The following is a 21,190-nucleotide window of genomic DNA, read 5'->3' as shown; positions in this document are numbered from 1 at the left end:
TTGCTACATAAAAACATGCTGCCTTTTTGGCTGTGAACAAGGTTTTGAGTGGAACACTTTGTCTGGACATGTAGTCTTCACATCACAGTAAATAAATCCAGATAAAAATGTTGTTTTATTCTAAACAGGTGTTGCCAGTCTTCCCAGAACAAAGGAGAAAAAAAAAAAAAAACAAAAAAAAAAAACCTCCTGTTTTTCCAAATAGTTCAGCAGAAATATGATCCCGCATCCATACCTGACCCAGACCAAATTTGAATCATTGGGTGACCCAGCATTAATGATTCTGGAGCCATGGCCAGAAGACTACAGAAGCCAGATCTGTAAAGTGGGAGCATTTGTAAGGAGCTAACAAAACTACTAGAAAATCACCTTGAAGGGGTTATGGACTCAAAAACTGCTAACACATTCTCTTCATCAAATATATCAGGGTTTAGAAAGCAATGGCAAAGGATTCACGTAGCAGAGAAGCAAGAAAGAAACAAAAAATAGAGCTACCTTGAAATCACTGGAAAATTACTGAGTGAGAACATTCTCTGGCAAAAGTAACTACAGATGGTAGGAAAGGGAAAAGCAAATACTTGAAAAGTTCCACTGAATTTTTGTTGTTGTCTGTCACTTTTTTTTTCTTCAATTATCTCCCAGTTACTGGGGCAATAAAAAAGCAAGATGCTATTTCAGTTAAAAATGAAGATGGAGTAATTACTGTGACAGTGTCTCTCCTGTATTCTCACTTCCCTGAGTTATCCCAGACATCTCTACCAACCAAGCACTTCATTCCCTTCCTGTCACTATCTTCCCTCATGGTGGAATGGGCTTCCCAGCGACAAATAAAAAGACTTTTTCGTGTGCTGTATTACAACTACATTGTACATAACACCCATATATCAAGGTGACCTCTGGACTGTTTGCTTCCTTTCTTATGAAGGCCTGTTGTTTATTTTCCTTGACTAAGCTTTCTGGTATCACAGAATATCCTGAACTAGAGGGGAACCACAAAGCTCAAGTCTAGCTCCTGAGTCAACAATAGCCCTTTGGTGTATGGATCAGGTCTCTTTTTACATTGCTGATACTCTCAGAACTGAAGAACCAGTAACAGTAAAGCAGGTCATCAGGAAAAGATTAATGAAAAACAAGATGTGGACAATCGATCTGCTGAGCCATTAAAGAGGTATTATGACCTTTCCAAATGCAGTTCTTGCCTGTACACATGAGGTGTAAAAGGATTAGCAAAGGAAGGGAGATGATAAAACATCAGAAATAGGTAACAAAATATGTTTGAGATAGGTGTTAACCTATCATGAGCACAATCATGCAACAGATAGGAATTGTGTAATTTGACACTGTCAGGGCATCCACAATCTTAAAATTCTGGGTCTGTGATTGCAGCCATGCTGTAAATAGCCTGTAGTTAAGGAACTACGTGTACAACTCAGCGCTGTCTAGCAAACAGACTGCTAGTCAACATAGCATTACCATCTCTCTTCAGAGAAGGCAGTGCTTGATGGGACCCAAGAGAGTCGTGTTCTGAGCCTAGCTTCATTCCTTGCCAGTTGTCAGATCTTGCCTCATGTCTCCCCTTAGACTTTCTCACACTGTGCCCAATCTCTTAGCAAGGAGCCTCAGTACTCAACTCTTCTTCTAAAAGCTTAGTAAAATTACCCAGCAGGCATTATTAAAAATAGAGTAGTCCTGGCTTAGGCACAATTAAATAGCTGGTCCCCATTTCCTCAACGCAGAAAGCATCACCATCTGAACAGTAGCTAGAACTACAATAATGCAAATTCCTGTGAGTCTTTTAAACACCAGTGTAACCTTAATTACAACACGATGAACAGGTGAGTGTCAATCGTATTTTATATTCTCAAATGGAAAATATGCTTAAACCCAAATATTTTTGTCATCAATAAAAAGCATTTTATTCAGTGGTCAGAACTGCAACCAAGAGAGGTGCAGATGCCTGACAAAGGAAAACTTTTAAGTTGAAGCTCTCACACTCTGAGACCAGTAGAAATGGTTTCTGCTGAATGCAGAAGCAGAAATGTGCATGGCAAAGATGGCTAGTAAAAAAAATTTGTGGATTCTTTAGAGGTAATGGTTTCTCTTCACTGCTATAAATTAAAAGCTCAAAAGTCTTTTTAACTAAATGTTATTTTAATTATTTTCTGCCCCAAACCCTGAGAGTATAAAAAGATTTTCCTCATTTTGCAAATCTATATGCAGGCAGAAATGCTATTCATCTTCACAATACACAGTACACCAGAAAAAACCACCCCTGCCTCAGAATGGACTTCAGTTGCAAGTAAGTGTTTGAAATTATCACTCATTTATTAAAATCAACGATAACGAGCCCATCTGGAGTCACTAAATTAGTTGTAGGCATAGTGTCAGGTTCCTGAGATGCAAACCCAGTTCATTATCAACACTCAGCCAGCACTGTAATGTACTTGTCTTTAATGGTAACAACTCTTGCGAAATCTTGCTTTGTACTCACAAGAAATCAAATGCAAGAAATGCTCTCGAAGCCCATTAGGAAAATGACAGCTACTCGCATTTCACCAAACACTAGAACTGGCAAACATCTTCCTTTTCAAACTCTAACTTCAATGACTCATCACAAAACAACTCAATCAGCAAAGCTCATACATCTGGTAGCAATGTGGTGCTATAGCTAAAGCCCTCCTCAGCCAACAGCTCACACACCCAGCTCCTTCCAGCATCACTCTCACCCACGGGGAAAGAATTCCTTCAACACAGCTTTACATCAGACCAGGTATTGACAGAGCCCTGTTTGAGACAAGGGGGGAGTTCATACTTCATGGAGTTACTGGTTCAACAGACCTCGCTGCACTGATTTACACCGAATTTATGTTTTCAGACTTATCCCTGCAAACATAAAGACAAGGAGCATGATTGCTCTCAGATGCTTCAGTAAAAGTGCAGTGCATAGGGTCCACCGTGTCTGCAGACCTCTGTGGATGATAAACACCAGAACAAAGGTGATAACAAGCAACCAAGAAAGCCATAACATCAAGCACTGCTACAGTCATGCTGATGGGAAACATCTACCCACCGCCTTATCTTTCTCTAATTTTATACTGATGTTGAAATATCACTGACATCTCTCATAACAGCTTTTTTACAGCACAATCACCTCCACACTTTTGTACAGGCAATACAAATTTATCTTCAGCAGACCTAACAGAAAGCCTCTTAGATATCTTACTGGACCATTGCTCAGATTGAACTGTGACATGCTTTTTCTGAGGAATACAGAGAGATGTATGCTCACTCTGAAACTACAGAACATAACCACATAGACTGCATGAACAAAATGCCTAATCACTTCCCATGGAAAGTAAATATATGAAATTTGCCATCATCTTTTTCCCTAAAGTCATACACAACTCTATCTGGCTTCCCTTTCACAAAAGGAAAAGATCATGGTAGAATTTTGTTGGCTGTTCCATTGAATTCCAGAAGTCAGAGGGTCCATAGGCAACCTCAAATATGCAAAAACAATAATAAAACAAACCCACCCACAAATTCATTTTAAGAATGGTCTTGGAAGAAGTCTGAATAACCAGCACAGCTGAACTGTGTTTATCATTCACTCACCTATGATCCTCAGACCATTCTAGAGATATAAAAGCAGTTCATTACATTGAGAAAAACTCACTCTTCTGGACATAACCATACTGCAGCTCATCAAATGTTTGAATCAGTGCTTTACCTCCCTCCTTCTTCCGTCTCACGGGTTGTTCCTGGACAGACACCGCAGACACACAAGCACTTCTTGCAAGCTGCTAGTCAAATACCACTACAGCTCATTATGAGTAACTGGCTCATGGTCATGTGTCTTCCATGAGAACAGGATAGAAGGGGAATGTCCATCCTAAGTACTGACCTTTGGAAACCACAGAGAGCTGCAGAACCCGGTGCCGTGCCACACAAAGCCAGCACTGGGTGAGACAGCTAAGACTTGAAATGCAGAACAGCTGCTTCAGCACAACTATGAGGGCAGCTGAATTAATTAGCTGTGACCTGCTCATCTGAAACTAACTCGGTATTTTCACAGAGAGCTGGCAATTTTTCACCCTGTACAAACAACTACACTGTAAGTCTCATTAGGAGTTTTTCAAATGTTTTTCTAGTTGGGACAGAAAGTAGGTAACATTTGTTTAATTATTCCTACATCTTCCTCAAGGACCACAAGTATTGCACATTACTAGGGTCTACTAAAATATCAAAGCAACTTTCACTGTCAAATGCCCTTATTGCCATATCTCATGTGCTTTATTAAAAGACAAACCTATAATGTTCTTCAAGACACTTATTCAAATGTAAGCAGCCTTATGTATAAGTAAACTCTATCAAGCATGTCTCCTTGAGGAGATAGACCTTAAGTACCTCTAGAAATAATAATACTTCCAATCAGGAGCTAAGAGAATCTAAAGAATGCAGTGTTGTATGCATTTCATATCAGCACCTTTCCAAGTCTTCTAAATCTTGCATAAAACAATTCAGTAACTACAACTCAGTAAGGCTTCACATGGCTAGGTAATGGTGATTCTGGGATGAGTGACTTTTGAGTAATTTTTTTATTTTTGTTCCTTTTAAAGAAAATGAATTATCAAAACTGATGACAGCATCCTCATGATTCATTGTGTTCCTCACATCACCCCCAAAGCTAACTTCTTCTTTTTAAACAAAATCATTTGGTGAAAATGTGTCACAGGTTACAATTTGAAGCTGGTCTTGCTGGTAGATCACAATCAAAGAGATTAAAATAAGTATATTTCAATGCATACAAATAGTCCAATTAGCTTCAGAGAATTATTCTGATGTATAAAATCAAATTGCAATACAGCTTCAATGAAAAAAAACCTGATGATAATCAATCTACTGTCCAATTCATAGACAATTATTTATTTGTGCATATGCATCACTAGATAGGCAAGGGACACTGATAATAAACATTCTGAAGGTCACCAGGCATCTCTCATTACAAGACTCTGGCTTTATTTTCTTGTAGTTTTGCACTAATCTTGAACCATTTCAACTAAAAAGTTTCACAGCCTACACCAACTCAAGATGAGGGTATTTTTATTAGTAATTACAAATGAAAAACATTAATCTATTTCAAATACCTATATTTTGTTTGGAGTACATTAAACCTTCCCAACTGGCTAGCTTTCTTCTATGGGCTCTAGATGTTCAAGCAGAGACTTGAGATTCTGAAAGCTTTTGAATAAGCTTTTTTTACATCCCAAGGAATCTGTTAGTCTGGACCTTTCCAGGGCTTGGAGGACACAGCCTTGTGCATGCTCAACAGCAACAGATTTATCATCTCAATTTCCCCACGGTTCCATTCGTGCAGGGAACGCTGCCGAGAGGCTCAACAGGAGCTTCCTTGTAGCCACTGGCTCTTCTGAGTTAAGCTCTCTTTAGTGTCCATAGGCCTCTTACAGTGAATGACCTCCAGATGGGTCCAAGTTGCCTGAGCTGATGCAGAGATAAAAAGAAGAATATATTGGGTCAGTTAGGTAAGGGGGAAAGAAGCCTGCAGGTTCTGGCAGGGCACTGGTAGAACTGCACAAGGAAACCAGTACAGAGAGCAGGGAGAAAAAATTGTTGAAGAAGGGTGAAATGAGGGTCAGGAGTCATGAAGGACTCAAGAATGAAGAAACTCGAGTGCAAACTGGGTGATGCCTGTCTGAGGAGCAGCTGGGTAATAGCCAAGCATGGGAGTTTTGAGATGCTGGCAATGAAGTGGCCACCAGCATCTTGGGCTCTAAGAACAGAAGCAGAGCCAGGAGATCCAGGGAAAGATTCCCCTCTACTTAGCTTTCAGCACAGCATTTCTGGAATACTTCATCCAGGTGCCCCACAGTGCAGGAAAGTCACTAGGGAGCTAGAAGGAATACAGGGGAAAACCACTGGGATAGTGGGGCTAGAGCACCCTGCCTGTGTGGAGGGACTGGGGAGAGACTGCTTTAGGGGCAACAAAAAGGCAGCCCCAGTGCCAGTGAAAGATACACAGGAGATGCCGATGGGCTGTCCAGAGAGTCTGTATGCACTTCATCTTCGTAGGTTTTCGAGACCAAACTGGGTAAAAACCAGAATTAGCCCGATCTGATCTTAAAGCTGTCTCCGGTATGAGCAGGAGGCTGGACTAAGGGATGCTGAGATCTCTTCAGCCTGAGTTATCCAGTGATCCTACAAATTGGGCATGGCAAGGGCAGCCAGAACGGGACTGAACAACCTTCAGCAGCCATCAGGATATCCTTCTCCCAGGCTCTACCACAACACCAGGGCTTCCCACACCACCAGCCCTATCAGTCTCTCAGTGCCTGCCCTTGCTACCCTACTGCAACCTTCTCTATCAAACACAAGGCCCAAGCAGGATGTGCTTTCAGTCACTAAATTAAAATTTCACTGGTAGCTCACGGACAGTGAGAAGAACACAGAAGTCTCCTTTTGGCTTCTGTGGCCTAAGGACCTTGAATATTACCCACATGGCATTACAAGCCATTCAGACCGCAAAGTCAGGCTCTCAGAAAAAACCACGACAGCAAAACCACAGAGGCTCAACATGCCACAGGAAATTTGCTCCTGAAGAGGGCAAGGCCTGGCATGGGCACGGCAGTGTGCTGAAAGGCAGCTCCAAGCAGGTGCCGCGCCTGCCCTTCCAGCACCGCTCACCTGCGCTGCCCTTCTCCCAAATCCCTCCACCGCAGGTACCAAGGGCAGGGGAACTGCTCTGCCTATGCAGGGATTTACCGAGAGCCTGGTGGAGGTTGCATCTCCTGCTCTGCTTAAAGGCCTGAAAGAGAGAATGGCTGTGCCGCAGCCAAGCAGAGCCCACGCCTGCCTTCCTGCTCCGTCACCCCACGGCCACCCCCAGCGCAGGTACATCCCAGCAGGAGAGAACCACCCCGGGGAAACGTAGGAGCCTCCTGCCCACGGAGGGAGCAAACAGCACCAGCTCCATCTCTTCGGTTCCCTTTCCCCTGGCGGCCCCTCCCCGCTCCCTGCCTCTGCCCCCACGCCCCGCGGTGGTCCCCGGCCGCCGAGCCCCGCGGGCGGCGGCGATGGCTCTGCGGCGGGCGGTACCTGGACAGGGAGTCGCCGCTGGGCGGCCGCGCCGCCGCCGCCCGTCCGGCGCCCAGGCTCTCGCAGCTGGAGCTCCCCTCCATGCCGGGCGGCCCCGCGGCGGGCGGTGTCCCCGCGTCCCTCAGCCCCGCGGCCGGCGCCCGGCGGGGCGGGAAGCGGCCATGCTGGCCCGGCGTGCCGCGCGGGGGGCGGGCCGAGGCGGGGCGCTGAGGGGGCCGAGCCGCTGCGGGGAGCGGGGAGCGGGGCAGCGGCGCTGCCGCCCGCCCGCCCGCCCGGCCCTCCGGTGGGCGCAGGGGTTGCATCCGAGGGTGCAGAGTGGGCCGCGATCTCCCTTTTTGTCCTCTTGAGAACCGACGGAAGGTGGCAGCTCCCGGGTTCCATCCCCGGAGCACGGTGGTCGTTCCTAAGAGCAAAGAAGTGGCCTCTCTCAAGCATCCCTCTTGAAGTCAGCTCACCTGCGTTAGGCTTTCCAGTTGGGTTCTGCACCCACAGTTAGAACAGTTGTGCTCCTCACATTTGTAATTGCCCCTATCTGCTCGAGAATCCTCACTGAGTCCATCCCTCGAGTGGGTGGAGCAGGGCCGTGGAAGGTGACAGGTCACAATGACACGAGTCACGGCTGCAGGGCGCTGGCACGGAGCCTCTGTGAAGCTACCCGAGAGAAAGCTCGAATGCATCCATGGCGATGTGTCTTCGGAAGACTTTGCAGGCACAGTTCGGTATCAAGTGTTCTGCAGGAAGAGCCACGCTGTGCCCAGTTCCTTGAAGCAACCGAAGAGCAGGAGAAAAGCTCTTGGCATTGCTTACAAAGACTGAGGAACTGCATGTTAAGCCTCCCATATCAAGGGTGCAGATGTCTTTCAAATGTTTAGCTGTTTTGGCAAGAATCTCGTGAGGCAAAAAGAATGAACCGCTGGGGATGTGTTAGGAGGCTGGTGGGTTTACAGAAAGACCTGCTTGTTGGTAAAGAGCATTTTATGTCAGGAGCATCCATCCATATGGACCTTCCTGTCTAAATACTACCTCAAAATAGGATAAACTCTGTGTCTTCAAAACATTTATATACTGTATGGCTGTAGAATGATAACTGAAACATCATCCCTCTTCAGACTCCAAAGAGCAAATTAGTTAGTGTGTTTCTCTGTTTCCCATTTTGTTCCTGTTGTCAGAAGTCATGCAGGATGCTGAAGCAGGATCGTAGCATCCCCACCTGAGACTGCATGATCCAGCTGTAAAACTGCCTCTGTTGCTCTTTCCTTTAGTCTCTGTCAGCTGCTGTTGAGCAAGGTTGATGTGGGATGGTTTTGAGGCTGGTTTAAACATGAAAATGCAGTTTAGTTGAGGCAGGGTTTATTTTTGTATTTTTCATTTGATCTTCTGAGCAAAAAGTTACCAAATTGGCAAATGAGTTTTGCGGGAGGGAAAGTTTCAGCCTAGAAAATTTGGCTCGTGGAGGCTTTTCTAAAATGAAAACTCTGTATTACCGTTAAAAGTGAGATCATTGTTCGAAAAATAAGCTAATTGCTAGTGGTTTATTGCAGCGTTAAAATCCAAACAAAATGCCTCGACATCATTACAATGAAAAATGTCTCGACGTCATTAAAATGAAAAATCCTGTGCTGATTTTGTACCAGCTACAAAATTTTTTTAAATGTTCACCTTTTTTCCTCCCCTCTGGTTAGGGGCAATGAACGTTTTAGAAGCACCATTTATTGATGAAAACCGAGGTATGAATGGCATACTGTCTCTCTGTCTCTTCTGTTTAGCTTTCCATCCACACCTGTGTCGGGCGAGCAGATGGTGTCCTCTGTGGCACATGCGGGCAGGGGGTGCTGTGGCAGCAGTACTTCAGCATCTTTGCTAAGCAGTCAGGCAGTTCCTGGTAGCCTTTTCCCACTGGTGTGCTCTCTTCCCAGCCCTTCCGGGGATGGAGTTCCTGGCGGTAGTAACCCTTGGGAGAGGTCAGCGCTGTAGAACTAGCACAAAGCAGTGCATGTCTCCCTTTCAGATCTTATCAAATAGCTTGGTAGTGAGTTGGTACTACCTCTGTTCCCTCTGCTAAGCTAAGTTTGATAGAGGTGCAGTTGTTTAAAAAAAGTCAAGTAGGAATAAAAACAATATATAAACCTCCATTGCTATGTGAAAGTATTAGAATGCCTTCCTTTCTTCCTAATTTGCTATTGATGTGGCATCTCTAAGTAGTTTATTGATGAAGTGCTCTATTTGCTTTTCACTGCCCTGTTTTGTTCTTGGCCTTATCCCCAGGGCCTGTGAAACCCTTTAGAAATCCCCACTGGTGCTTTGTAAATGAGAACAAAGCTAATCACCTCCTGCATCTCTCCTGCTGCTGAAAGAAACTAGCAGTCTGCTCAGTGAGTCTTTCTGCTCAACAATACCACATTTTCAAAGTCAGTCAGAATATTCTCTCTGTGAAGTGTGTTTCCTCAGGGCTCTTAAATGTGATGGAGAATTAAATAAAGGCCTGACATAACCAAAACCAATTAAGGGCAATTCACAAGACTGTTGTATAACTGATGCAAAATAAGTGTCGTTCAGTCTGTTAACCTACTTTTGCTTGCCACATCCCCTACCATTATCTTACACGTATCATCATTTTGATTGTTTTTTTTTTTTCTTTTTTTTCTATGAGGGAATGTTCTGTCATTTTGTGATTTCAATACAGGAAACAGTAAAATTAACATAATGGATAAGTAATAGAATTATCTGTGTTCATCTTTAATGCCATGTGGCTGACACAGCTGAGTGATATCTGAAAGAGAGAATGTCAAGGAACTTCCTTGAATCAAAGGTGTGAAAGATTAATTCCAAGTAAAAGACAAGTAGACATCCTCCAATACTTCCTGAAATTGTATGTGGTTGTAGCATATGCAAAGTGAAAAATGCATAGCTCCAGGCTTTCTTAGGTGTTTAGAGGCTGTCAAAGCTGTAGTGTACACAGCACAAAGAGGATAATATTATGTATATGTAAAACATGATTAAGTGAGGGGAAGTAAGACTTTTGCTTCAGTCCTTCTGGGTGAAAGTGAGATTCTGTTTTGTATCCACATTGTATTTAAACGATGTGTCTGTCGAATTAAGGGCTTTCTAGCTCTGTATGTATGTGTGGTCCATACATCTGCTATATCAATGTGCCAGATGTTATGAATCCAGATGTTCTCATTCCTGGATTAGCTCCTCAGCTTTGCTGCTGCACAGCCAAACACAGGTCTCTTGTGTCTCACACTTTGAGCATGGGGCTCACCAAAGCTAGGGACAGTCACACACCCTGGACATCCTGGCACAAGCTTTTGCAGGGGTCTCGTGAGGATGTTTGGCCATGGTCTGTGACTGCTTGAGTAAATGTCCCCAGAGCAGAGGAGGAATCATATTTCTACAGTGGTCAAATGGTAGACCATAAAGCAGGATCATGTACTCAAATGGTCCACTCTGAGAAAGCTTGCTCCCCTGCTGCAGTCTTTGTCATAAACTGTCCTTACATGGTGCAGCTCATCAGACATTCCCCCTCCCTCCCCCTCTTCCCATCACAGAGCTCATCCCATGGTTGAAAGGCCTATGAACAATAAGGGAGTCAGAGCCCTAATCCCTTTTGAAAATTATCACCTTTTGTTGCAATCCCAACATTAAAATCTTATCCATTCTAAAACTAGCTCTCTTTGCTGCAGCTCTGTGGATCTCCCGTATTTTTGCCACTATACTCATATATTCCTGTGCCCTCTTAGACAGCACGTTAAATGGTTCATGGCAAAGGCAGCTTCACACACCATGCCTTCTCTAGTCTAGTCCTCATCAATGAGTCCAAAAAATTTGCAGCATGACTCAGTCCCATAATTGTTCTGAAAACCACACAGCAAGAGACACCCTTGTCTCTCCTTTGATTCACTAAAATGGTTCTGAGATTTATTACATTTTCTTGTCTTCTTGATCTACAGCTTCAGGGCAGTGGGCAGGCAATAAAAGATTCTCAGTGCCTTGGGAAGGGCGGATTGTCACTGGTGAGATCCCACTGTGATGTATGATCATCAAATCACACTGGAGGTGGCATGTGTTCCTTTTGTCAAGCCCCATCAGCTGATAAAGTATGAGGTCAGAAACAGCAAGAGCTTTGGCACAGGCAGAGAGGTTGATGAAGAACAACTCACTGTGGCTGTGATTTGGAGCTAGAGCTGCTTGTGGTTGCAAGAACATCTGTTACAAGATGGTCATAGGGTACATGCACAGATTTGGTCCTGCTGATGCATAATGCCTGTGCTGTTGAAGTTGGAAACTAGTCAAAACAAAGAGAGGGACTTAGGACTTACAGCTACACTGAAATTGTCACTGTGCCTCCAAAGTTACTATACTTCTGGTTAACCTGATCACAGTGGTCACCTCAGCTCACCCACAGTCTGGTTCTGAACTGGCTATGATGGCACCCTGACAGTGCTTTTGCCTTGCATCCCCTCTGTGTTTGACAGAAACAGAAGCTAATGATCAATGACCCTTTAACAGTTTTTGTCGCTTTTTTTTTTTTTTTTTTTTTTTAATGCAGTCATGCACGTATTGATGCAAGGTGCTACAGACCTGGGGCTCTGGAGTCAACCTGGACCTAATCCTGTACCCTATAGCTTGTTACCTGTTTATGAAGCACTTTTGATGTGCACATTGTTTTGTTCTTGCTGCTGCTCTGTCTGTGTACTGCTTTCTTGTCCTCACTCCCAACACCAGCTCATGGCTGCCCACAGAACAGTCAGGCATTAAATATGCCACAGGCTAATCAGGTTCCATCCATGTGTGCTCAGTGTGCACAGTCCGCTGGAGTCACCACGCAGGTCACCTGGCTTTTATTTGCCTGATGCTTTTAATTCTCAATGGCCTGTGCATTATTGCAGTGCTCCGTAGCCTGTGTTCACTTACAGCAATGTGATGGTACTGGCACAGTCCACGGACTGTAGTGCTGAGCAGACAGGGAGCCTGAGGGCTGCGGGCACCTGGAGAGCTGCAGGCCTTGGGCTCTAGGGGCAAGACTTCCACTGCATGCTGCAGAACACACAGATCAATTTTTTGTGTCAATTCAAACAAAGCATCTTATCTCCTGAAGGACTAAATACATCACAGCAGCAGTCTGGCTGTTTGGGCTGTTGCACTCCAGCAGCTCCTTGGCATCTGTGTAATGGTCTTCAATCTGGCAAACATGAAGTAAGAATTACTCACAGGAGTTAAATTTGAAAATTCTGATGCTTGTTAAACCACTACTGCTGGAAATAAATGTATTTCCAGAAGTTGTAGGGTGATCAGGCAGGAAAAAATTATGTGGGGGTAAGATTTGGTTTGGTACTGTCAGACATTAGGAAGGTGTCTGAAGTCTCAGCACTTGCAGTCTCTGAGATGGGAAAAGGTGTTCATATGGAGGAGAAAAGTCTCTATACCTTTTAGATCTCAAATTTGTGTTTTACAGTCCTGATTTATACACAAATTTTCAAGCAAACATTCATTTAAAATTTAGTAATTTTGTGTCTACATTGTCTGAAATAGTGCTGTCTATATTGCCTATGTGCGCACAGACTCCTTAAAGTGAGATTTTAATCTGCAGCTGCTATGTTTAATAGCAACAATTAGGGAAATGGTTAAGAACACTTGACTTTATTGCATTTATACTTCCTTTACTGTTAAGGAAGATGCACATTTGTGGTAGTGTTTTAATGAAATACAATAAAATGTGGATGGTAGGATCCGGAGATTATATTAAAATGAGAAGGACACTTCCAGGATATAAAACACAGTGGAAATTAATTCCTTTTGGTTTCCCTTTTATTTACCTTGATGGCTCAAATTTTCATGTGGAAGGCTCATACTTTCTTTTAAAAGCAACAGGGTATTATGCTCTAGTGATGAAAGGGCTGGGGAGTTGCAAGCTTAACAGTGAGTGCAATAAAAATGAAGTATCTGAGAGTGTTTGATTGTCTGCTCTGTGTAAGTTACCTGTGTGCAGTGTGTGAGCTGTAGAAAATATTCAGGAAGCTACTGAAGACACATTTAGCCCACGGATACAATGAGGGAAGAAGCTTATTGCCATTTCCAATGGAACTAAGTTTTGGAAAAGGCAGATCACAGGGCTTTAATTGAGCTGGAGGAGAACCAGGCTGAGTATTGCAGTGATAAGGCAAGACTGCTCCAGAAGGAACTGGTTCTGGTGTGAGCAGAAGACAATTTGCACCACCTGGCTCCATGGCTGGCGTCCCCCTGACCACTTTTTATTTTATCAGTGTGGACCTACCCATGGAGTTGTTTCTCATTGACTCCAGGACCATTACACACCCACTGTGAGGATAGTGGGCATTGTTTCTCAGAGCACCAGACAGCTGGAAAGGAGAGTATGTGCTTCTTCCAAGAAGGTGGTAGTGAGTGGCTAGTCAGGGAAGTGCACAATTGCAGGAGCCTGCAGTGTCCTTCAAGTGGTCTCAGACTCTAATTTTGACATGAGCTGAAAGCACTAGTTGCTGTTCCTGTTCTCCTAGTTACAAAAAGCACTGCCCTCCTCTTGAAGCTGGCTTTAGACCATGAAAGGAGCAGATAGCTTTTATCCATTCTTACACTTGTTTGATTGATGAACACGTCAATCTGTGTTGTATTCATCAAAGTAATGCATGAAAGAAATATTTAGGATGCAATGCCACGTGTACAAAAAGTTAGGAAATGCCTGCTTCTCAAATTTCCCCGTATAACCTAAAGGGATCCCACTCAGACATCCCATCTCAGTGCTGGATGCAGGGAAAGTTCAGGACAAAAAGCATAAAGGAACTGTGCAATTAGAAACAAGTTTTATGTCTGCACGTAAGTGCAGGCTTCACAAGTAACACCAAATATGCCACTTCTGGTCATAGTTCAGCATTTGGTTATCAACTGCTTTTACCTTGTGCTGAATTATAAGCTCCTGCAGTTTTTGAAGGCCAAACTTAAGCATTAATTATCTTACATGAATGTAATAAGTTACCTTGCTGTTATCTACAGTGAGTCACCTCTGAACCCTCAGTACGGTAACTCAGAGACTTTGATGATCTTAATACCCTCATTCTGCTTGTGCAGGTCTGTATGATTGGGGTCTGGGATGTTTGAAAAGGATTGCTGTCTCATGTATTTGGCTCAAAAGATAAGGAGAAGGAGCACAATCCAGTATCCTCTTTCCCGCCCTTGAAGGACAGAAGCCTCAAGTCCCTGCAGTTTGGGAGATTAAGAGGGACATACACTGCTGGTGGTGAATGTATGAAGGAAGATGCTAGCCCTCATTTCTTAGCTGGGGAATTTTTGACCCTGACAAGGAAGGAGAAGGATGAGAAGTGACTTTTAGTGCTGGATATGTTGGCACTGCTGTGGAGGAATAACAAAGAAGCCTAAGGCAACTGTTCTTTTTTTTCCTCTGTTCAGGGATGGCATTCCTCAGTCTGTCATGGGGGCCCCAGGGTGGTGTGACAGGATGGTGACATGATGCACAGTCCTCCACCATCTCCCAGCCACAACTTTTCTGGCAGCTGTATCTCTGTGCAATATCTGCTGCTGCTCTGCCAACAGGTTCAGCCCATCCTCAGCATGCTGACAGACAAGCTCAGGTGGCTCAGGAGCAGAGACAGTTTGGAGGCTGATGCTTTGGCTGGGACATGTTTGCTTTGGCCAGCTCTGCTACAAAAGCAACTGCAGAGAGCAGAGGTGCTTTGTGGTGTTGGCAGTGCCTGAAGTCAGCAGGAATTCAGAATGAGCCCTGACTTGAACCATCAGCACGTGCCTCATAGCTCCCTCAATGCTTCAGTCATTCTGGAGTGTTGCCAACATGCTTTCCAACCTAAAGAAACTGAGAAGTGAAATAACAGAGGTTTAACATTCAATGTCTCAACCAAAGCAGAGAGGAATTTCCAAGTCAAAGATACTTTTTTACCCCAAGGACATTCCCTGTGCAGAGTATGAATACGTGCTTCCAAAAAAATGGAGGTCTGATCCCGTCACAGAAAAGGATCACAATGGTCCATTGCAAAGGCAAGGGTTAAGTAACCCTAATGTAGGATGGACCAGTGTCCCCAGTAAGAGATGTTAATTCACTTTTAAAAAGGAAAAGATAGAGAGAAATGTCCTTGTTCTGCTCCAGCATTCTTTATGGACAAGGTATAAAGCCTTTGGCTGTATGAACATGTTGCTCCATAACCTGGTTATCTGTTATCCCAGTGCACATTGTAAAAGTACTTGTACAGTGTTCTAGGGAGCACATTCCAACTCTCATTAAACATAACACAAACCCAAATACATTTCAAATTTATACTATGATGACAGTGAAGATGAATAGAGTTATTTTCTTCATTGTGAGGCCTCTGAAGTCACAAATAATGCAGCTGTTTTAGGTGATGGGCAGCTTAGGAAGTCAGAGCTGTGTTTGCTCAGAATGAGGTTTGCTGTTACAAAGAATTTTCCCTTATTCTCTAAGGATGATATAAATTGCTACTAGACCCAATTAACTGTTTCAGTGATGACATCTTTCAGAGAAATAGGCTGGAACGGGAGAGGAGAAATATATAATGAGTGAGGTTTTCGCCTTTGCTCTGCCTTTTCTATAATGAATCAAATGAGTAGTGAAGAAGAATAATCCATAAAACTCCTAAATGCAGTTGGAAGAGATGTTCCCTCATGCAGAAAACGGCCATCGGTCTGCCTTCTAAAGATGCTTCCAGAAGCACTGGACCTGGTATTTTGACAGGATGATGCTGGAGACAGAAGGGCCTGGAGCCAGTGCAGCCACAGCCTCAGTGTGGAGTAGAGTGGCTGCCCTGGGCAGAGCTCTGGTGCCTGAGGGCAGGTACTGTAGGCTGTGAGCCACAGCTTAGCCCGTGTCCCCACAGCTGGCTTAGCTGTGCAGAATAGCTTGGTATCAGGGGCATGCCAAGGTATCTTAAAACCCCTTTAGCCCTATTTGTGGAGCTGCAAGTTTCTCAGTTCAGTAAAAAATCTGATTTAATGTCATAACCTCTCTTGAGAAAGACTTTCCATTTCTCCCCTTGCTAGCTAAGGCACTGAATTACTTGAATCCTTAATTAAGCTTTCCCCCAGAAAGCAACTGCTGGCCTGAGAATCCCTGCAAAGGTGTTTCTCTTTCAGACTTGTCTTTTCCTAAAAGGTTATAGAGAAAGTTCCCTGTTTGGGCAACTTAAGAGCTTTGATTATTGGTACAAGGCAGATTTAACAGCAGCAGATGAACTCGTGACCACCCCTGGCCCAAGAGAACTGCTTTGAGGAGAGGCCATGGCTAGCACATCTCTGCCTTGGCCAGTTAACCCACAGTGCAGTGCAGAGGGGTGGATTGAAACCACCAGCCAGGGTGCTTGCCTTCTGTTTCCCGGGAATCCTGTGCCAGCTCTTTTGTCCATGTTAGGGATTGTTCACCAGTGTTTGAAATGGTGAACTTCATATCACTGTTTTATACTGCAGAGTAGCATGCTCTTCACCCATCCAATAAGAACCTTCCAGCATCTTTGTCTATAAATCTGTTAGGTCATGCCTGCATTTCCCTGCTATTGTTTTAGGAGTCTCCTTCCGTTACATAAAGACGGGAAATATCTTCTTTAATATCTGTCATCTTCCAGCTTTGGAGCTGTGCTGAGCAACAAAGACAAACATTTAATTCTCCCCTAATCCTTTAAATACCTCTACAAGCACATGGCGTTCACACGCTGTTAAGCCCCTCTCCTGCAGCTGCGTAAGTCTTCTTTTAACTCTGCCTCTAAAGCCTGCAGCTTCAGCTGGGGTGGAACAGGAGTCTGTGGTAGCCTGTCATCCTGTGGTGGCTGTCCTTCTGGGTGGTATGGAGAGGGATAGTTTTCCATAATAAAGCAATCATCTAGATTGAATTGCAGACACCTAATCCTCTCACAAGGTACTCCTGTTTAGTTTTGTGAAGTGAACAAAGACATCAACTTAGACATGCTCCAGGCTGGATTCGGGTATCTCTGAGAGCTTCTGATCATTTCTGTGATTAGCCAGCCTGATCTGGTAACTTTAACACAAAAGTGGAAGCACAGGATCAAAATTTTTTTCTTCAGGAAAGGGAGCTGAAATAGAAAATTTCTTTAACTTTGCTCCCCAGGAAAACATCTGAAGGAGCAGACATGACAGCTGGGACAAACCCATCCCTCTCAAGCCTCCTGCTGTTTTTTTTATGGTGTGAAAGCAGAGTGGGATTTGAATAGTAGCCTTACAGGATGGGAAGTGGGCTGGGATGCATTGCTGTTCATATGAATGGGTAAGTATTCATTGACTTAAGCCCCACAAACCATTCCCCCCACCTTTCCTTCCTCAACATGAAAACTTTTCGCTTGTTTTCAATATTTTTGTTGCCTTTCTGTGAGGACCCACAAAGAAATTTAGTGTGTTCCGCTGGCTGAAGACAGATAACCACACCGGTATAATTTCTGACAGTTGCCTAAAGCAGGTCCTGAGGACCTTCAGACCCCATACCCCCCTCAAACAGTCCATCCTCATCTTTCCTGTTACAAAATTCCACCTGGCATCTAACCTGAAGCCCTGATTTCTTGGCCTGTTAGAGATCATTATGGAAAATACCCATTTTTTTATCGTGGAGCGATGATCTATGCATTCAAAGACTCTCTTTCCTATTCCCACTCAAATCTCCTCTTCTTCAGGCTAAAGAACCTTCATTCTCCTCTATATATTTTCTGGATTTCTGTTCATTTGCATTGCTTATTTCTGCCTGGACTACATCATATTCCCAGGGTGGCACTATTCTACAAGCGAAAAGCTGAAGGCCAGATATCATCATTTCGATCAATGTAGGCATGGGAGCTGGGCTTTGGGCTTCTTATCGAAAATCTTGCCTTTTATCAAAGGCTGTTATAGCCTGGTGAAAGCATTGTCGGATGAAAGCTTAGATAATTTAATAAAAAGCAGCATTTCTGCAGCTAATCTATCATCCAAGTGCACAGCTACACTGTGCTGCGGAGTTGGTGGCCATTGGGAAATTTTTCTTTATTGCACACTCGCACTTGCTGAAAGCTAAAACTGATCTAATAGCAGGAGGCTTTGGAGGCACAGTAAAGTGTATAAAAAAGACTTAATTCTAAATTTTTTTGTAAAAGAAAACCAAAAGGGGAAGCCAAAATAGGCCACTACTGAGGGTTAAAAAGACAGATGTAACAAAAGAATATTTCTGAGGTTTTGTGCACTTGAGTCACTTATGAAAAGACTATATTCAATGCTGAGAAACTAATGAAATGTTCTTCACGAAGGGTTTTTTAATTACATTTTTTAATGGTTTACTTCTTTGAACAGCACTATCTTGTTATCTGTTGAAAGCTTCTCTTTGTAACCTTCTAAAGCACTCCATATATTTTCTGTGAGAAGATTTTAAACTCCCCAGTATAAACAGATGGTCTATTGGTATTTGTATGTCAGAAGCTAGCAGTTTATATGGTAAAACACACTAGATTAAGTCTTTGGCATTGGAGGGAAAGTTAATTAATAATATTATCATGTGATGGCTTTACTCTAGTAAGATCCACACAATTAATCAAGACCAGTGTGGCTATAATGACCTAAAGATGCCATGTAACTATGGACAAACTCTTTGGTTAGTGGATTTGTTACTGCAATGAAGGGAAAAGTTGGCTTTCAGGGCGTGTTATGCACAAAATCCTGATTTTAGCTGTACTAATGCAGTTAACTTGTGGCTCACGTGTGAATGGGGACACCACACAACCCTGCAGCTCTGATCAGCCTTTTGGAAACACACATGGGGTGCCTGCCTTTGCTGTACACATCCTGTGAGCCTGATTATCCAACAGGCCAAGGCTAACATGTTCACACTAAGGAAATCAGTGAGAGTAAAACGGGTTTCTTTACACCAATTTTAAATTTCTGTAGAGTTAGGTTATTCATAGAGGTACTATGAATAACATTATGCTAGCTAGAAGTCTTGCTGAAGGACAAGTAACATGGAAAAAAAGCACAATCCTTAAGAGGAGAAGAAACTCAATAAATGGAATAAACATTCATTAACAAAGCTGTTGTGTAGATTCACAAAGGGTTATATTGCCCAACACACGTATTTTTAGACATTCTTCAGTATTTACCTTAAAGACATTGCTAAATTTCAGGAATCAAATAATATGTCATGTGCGTTCTTACACATTCCTCTTTTTAAAAACTGCACTTTAGGAAAACTCATCAGCTTCCATCTCAAATAAATTTGAAAAGATGCAGCCAAATTACAGAGTTCCCCATACATTTTTCTTTGAAAAAGTTAGATGTCTTTCACTGATGGAAGTTTCATTGGTATACAAATTATATATTAACTTGACTGTTATGTGTGCCCACTTGTTCATGAAATCAGCTTATAGAACTAACCCCATAGGCCACATCTACAAGAAGGAGCTTTCCATATCAGATCCTTAAACAATACCACAATGGTTTCTAATAAATATTTCTCAGCAGCTAGTACTCTAGGATCTCTTCAGAAACTAATTAAATTTAAAAAAAAATTTAGGCCTCTATATTGGAACTTCCCTGTTGTACTTAGAGACCAGGTAAGCACAAAAGGCAATTTGAATACATTCTTTGGTTTTATTTTCACCATGACTCTCCAGTATAGTGGCATCAAGGACAAAACCTGACGTTTGACCTTCACAACAATCAGAAACTTTACCTTTCATCTCAAGTTGATCTTGAGGAATAGGTTTTGCCATCAGATCTGTTAACTTCAACAAGAGTGCATGGATGCACCTGTACTCAGCATTTCACCCAAACACTGAACAGCACCACAGGGTTTTCCCCATGCTCCTGGACAAGAAGGATAAAACAAAGCACCTGTGTCCCATCAAATAAGGCAGACCAGTCAACCAGAGTGAAAACATGTCAGTCAGCCCTCCAAAATAAATGTAGATAGAGCATCTTTGTTGTCTGAAGCCACGTACAGGAATGCAGGACAAGTCTGGGGAGAGCGAGCTACTCGCCAGGCATGTGGCAGCGCAGCCAAGCAGGGCTTTATCCCTGCTACTCTGGGAGGCTCAGGCTGCCCCTGCCACTGCTTGTCCTGAGGGTGCTGGAGCAGCTCATCCAGCCTTCGTACCCGGCACACAGCACACCAGCAACACGGAGATCCACATGTGTCCACCCACAAGGGCTCTCACTTGCTGGGTGCTCACTCTTCAGCACACAGGAGGCTGGGTCATTACAGGAAAAACAATCATCTAAGATTCGGCTCTTTTAAAGCAGCTTCTTGTCATGAAAATGCCAGTTTGCCAAATGCTACTTCATGTTGAGTTTCTTTTGTTTGTTTTGGTTTTGACTTGGTTTTGTTTTGTTTTGCTTTGTTTGTTTTGTTTTGTTTTTGTTTTGTTTCTGTAGGTTTTTGTGGGTTTTTTGTTTGTTTGTTTTTTGCTCCATTTTGTTTGGCTTTGTTTTTGGTTTTTTAAAGACGAAATTTCTAAGTCCTAATCAGCCTGCTTTTTTCAGCTTGTCCAACCTTTTCTGGACCCAGAATGCCTAGTTTAAAAATTAGAATGAAGTAAGCTTTTACCATGGTTGAAACTTTTATTGTGGCAGGAGGAATCCTGTCTGTGTCATCCCTGTCCCTGCAGCTGCCAGATGTCCATGCTGCCGTGGGAGGGAGCAGCGCTCTTGGCTGTGCTGCCCAAGCTGGTAGTGGTTCCCACCAAGTGATTTGGATGCAGTGGGAAAGGTCAGCCCTTGCCTGGACCTGGTGCAATTCCTGCTGTGCTGCATCTGGCCAGGCAGGGAAAATATTCACTGCCACTCATGTCTCACACTCCCTCCATGTGGCCTCGCTGGCTACATCTCCCTGGGCACAGTAGACAGGCCTGGGGACATTTTCTGGCACAGAAGCCATGTGGTAAGGGTGACTTGTATTTTATACTGTCTTATCCCTCTTGTCCTGCACCCACAGTGGGAATGGCTTTTGATTGTGAGACCTGTAGGAGGGTGGTCACAGCCCCCAAGCACTGCCAGGAACTCAGAGCCTGGTGGCAAAGACAATCACACTCCAGGGACAGGCAGGGGTCCCAGGCTG

General features: G+C 43.7%; 1 protein-coding gene across 3 annotated transcripts in view; it reads right to left on the bottom strand.

The window, feature by feature from the left end:
• Positions 1-7,305, bottom strand: part of MTMR2 (myotubularin related protein 2) — a 62,723-nt gene extending 55,418 nt beyond the window's left edge. The window contains exons 1-2 of one of the 3 annotated variants that reach the window (XM_068181467.1): positions 7,114-7,268; positions 3,905-5,502 (exon numbers count right to left, since the gene is read on the bottom strand). Coding sequence is in view for 1 of the 3 variants with exons in the window: in XM_068181466.1 (XP_068037567.1) it covers positions 7,114-7,196 (83 nt within the window). In the remaining 2 variants the exon portion in view is untranslated. Of the gene's footprint in view, positions 1-3,615; positions 3,870-3,904; positions 5,503-7,113 lie in introns of those variants that run through there. The other 2 variants (XM_068181466.1, XM_068181468.1) reach the window with 2 other exon arrangements.
• Positions 7,306-21,190: the final 13,885 nt, after the last annotated feature.

This window comes from Anomalospiza imberbis, chromosome 2 (genome assembly GCF_031753505.1).
Source record: "Anomalospiza imberbis isolate Cuckoo-Finch-1a 21T00152 chromosome 2, ASM3175350v1, whole genome shotgun sequence".
Lineage (NCBI taxonomy): Eukaryota > Metazoa > Chordata > Aves > Passeriformes > Viduidae > Anomalospiza > Anomalospiza imberbis.
This window is presented reverse-complemented; position numbering and strand designations above follow the sequence as displayed.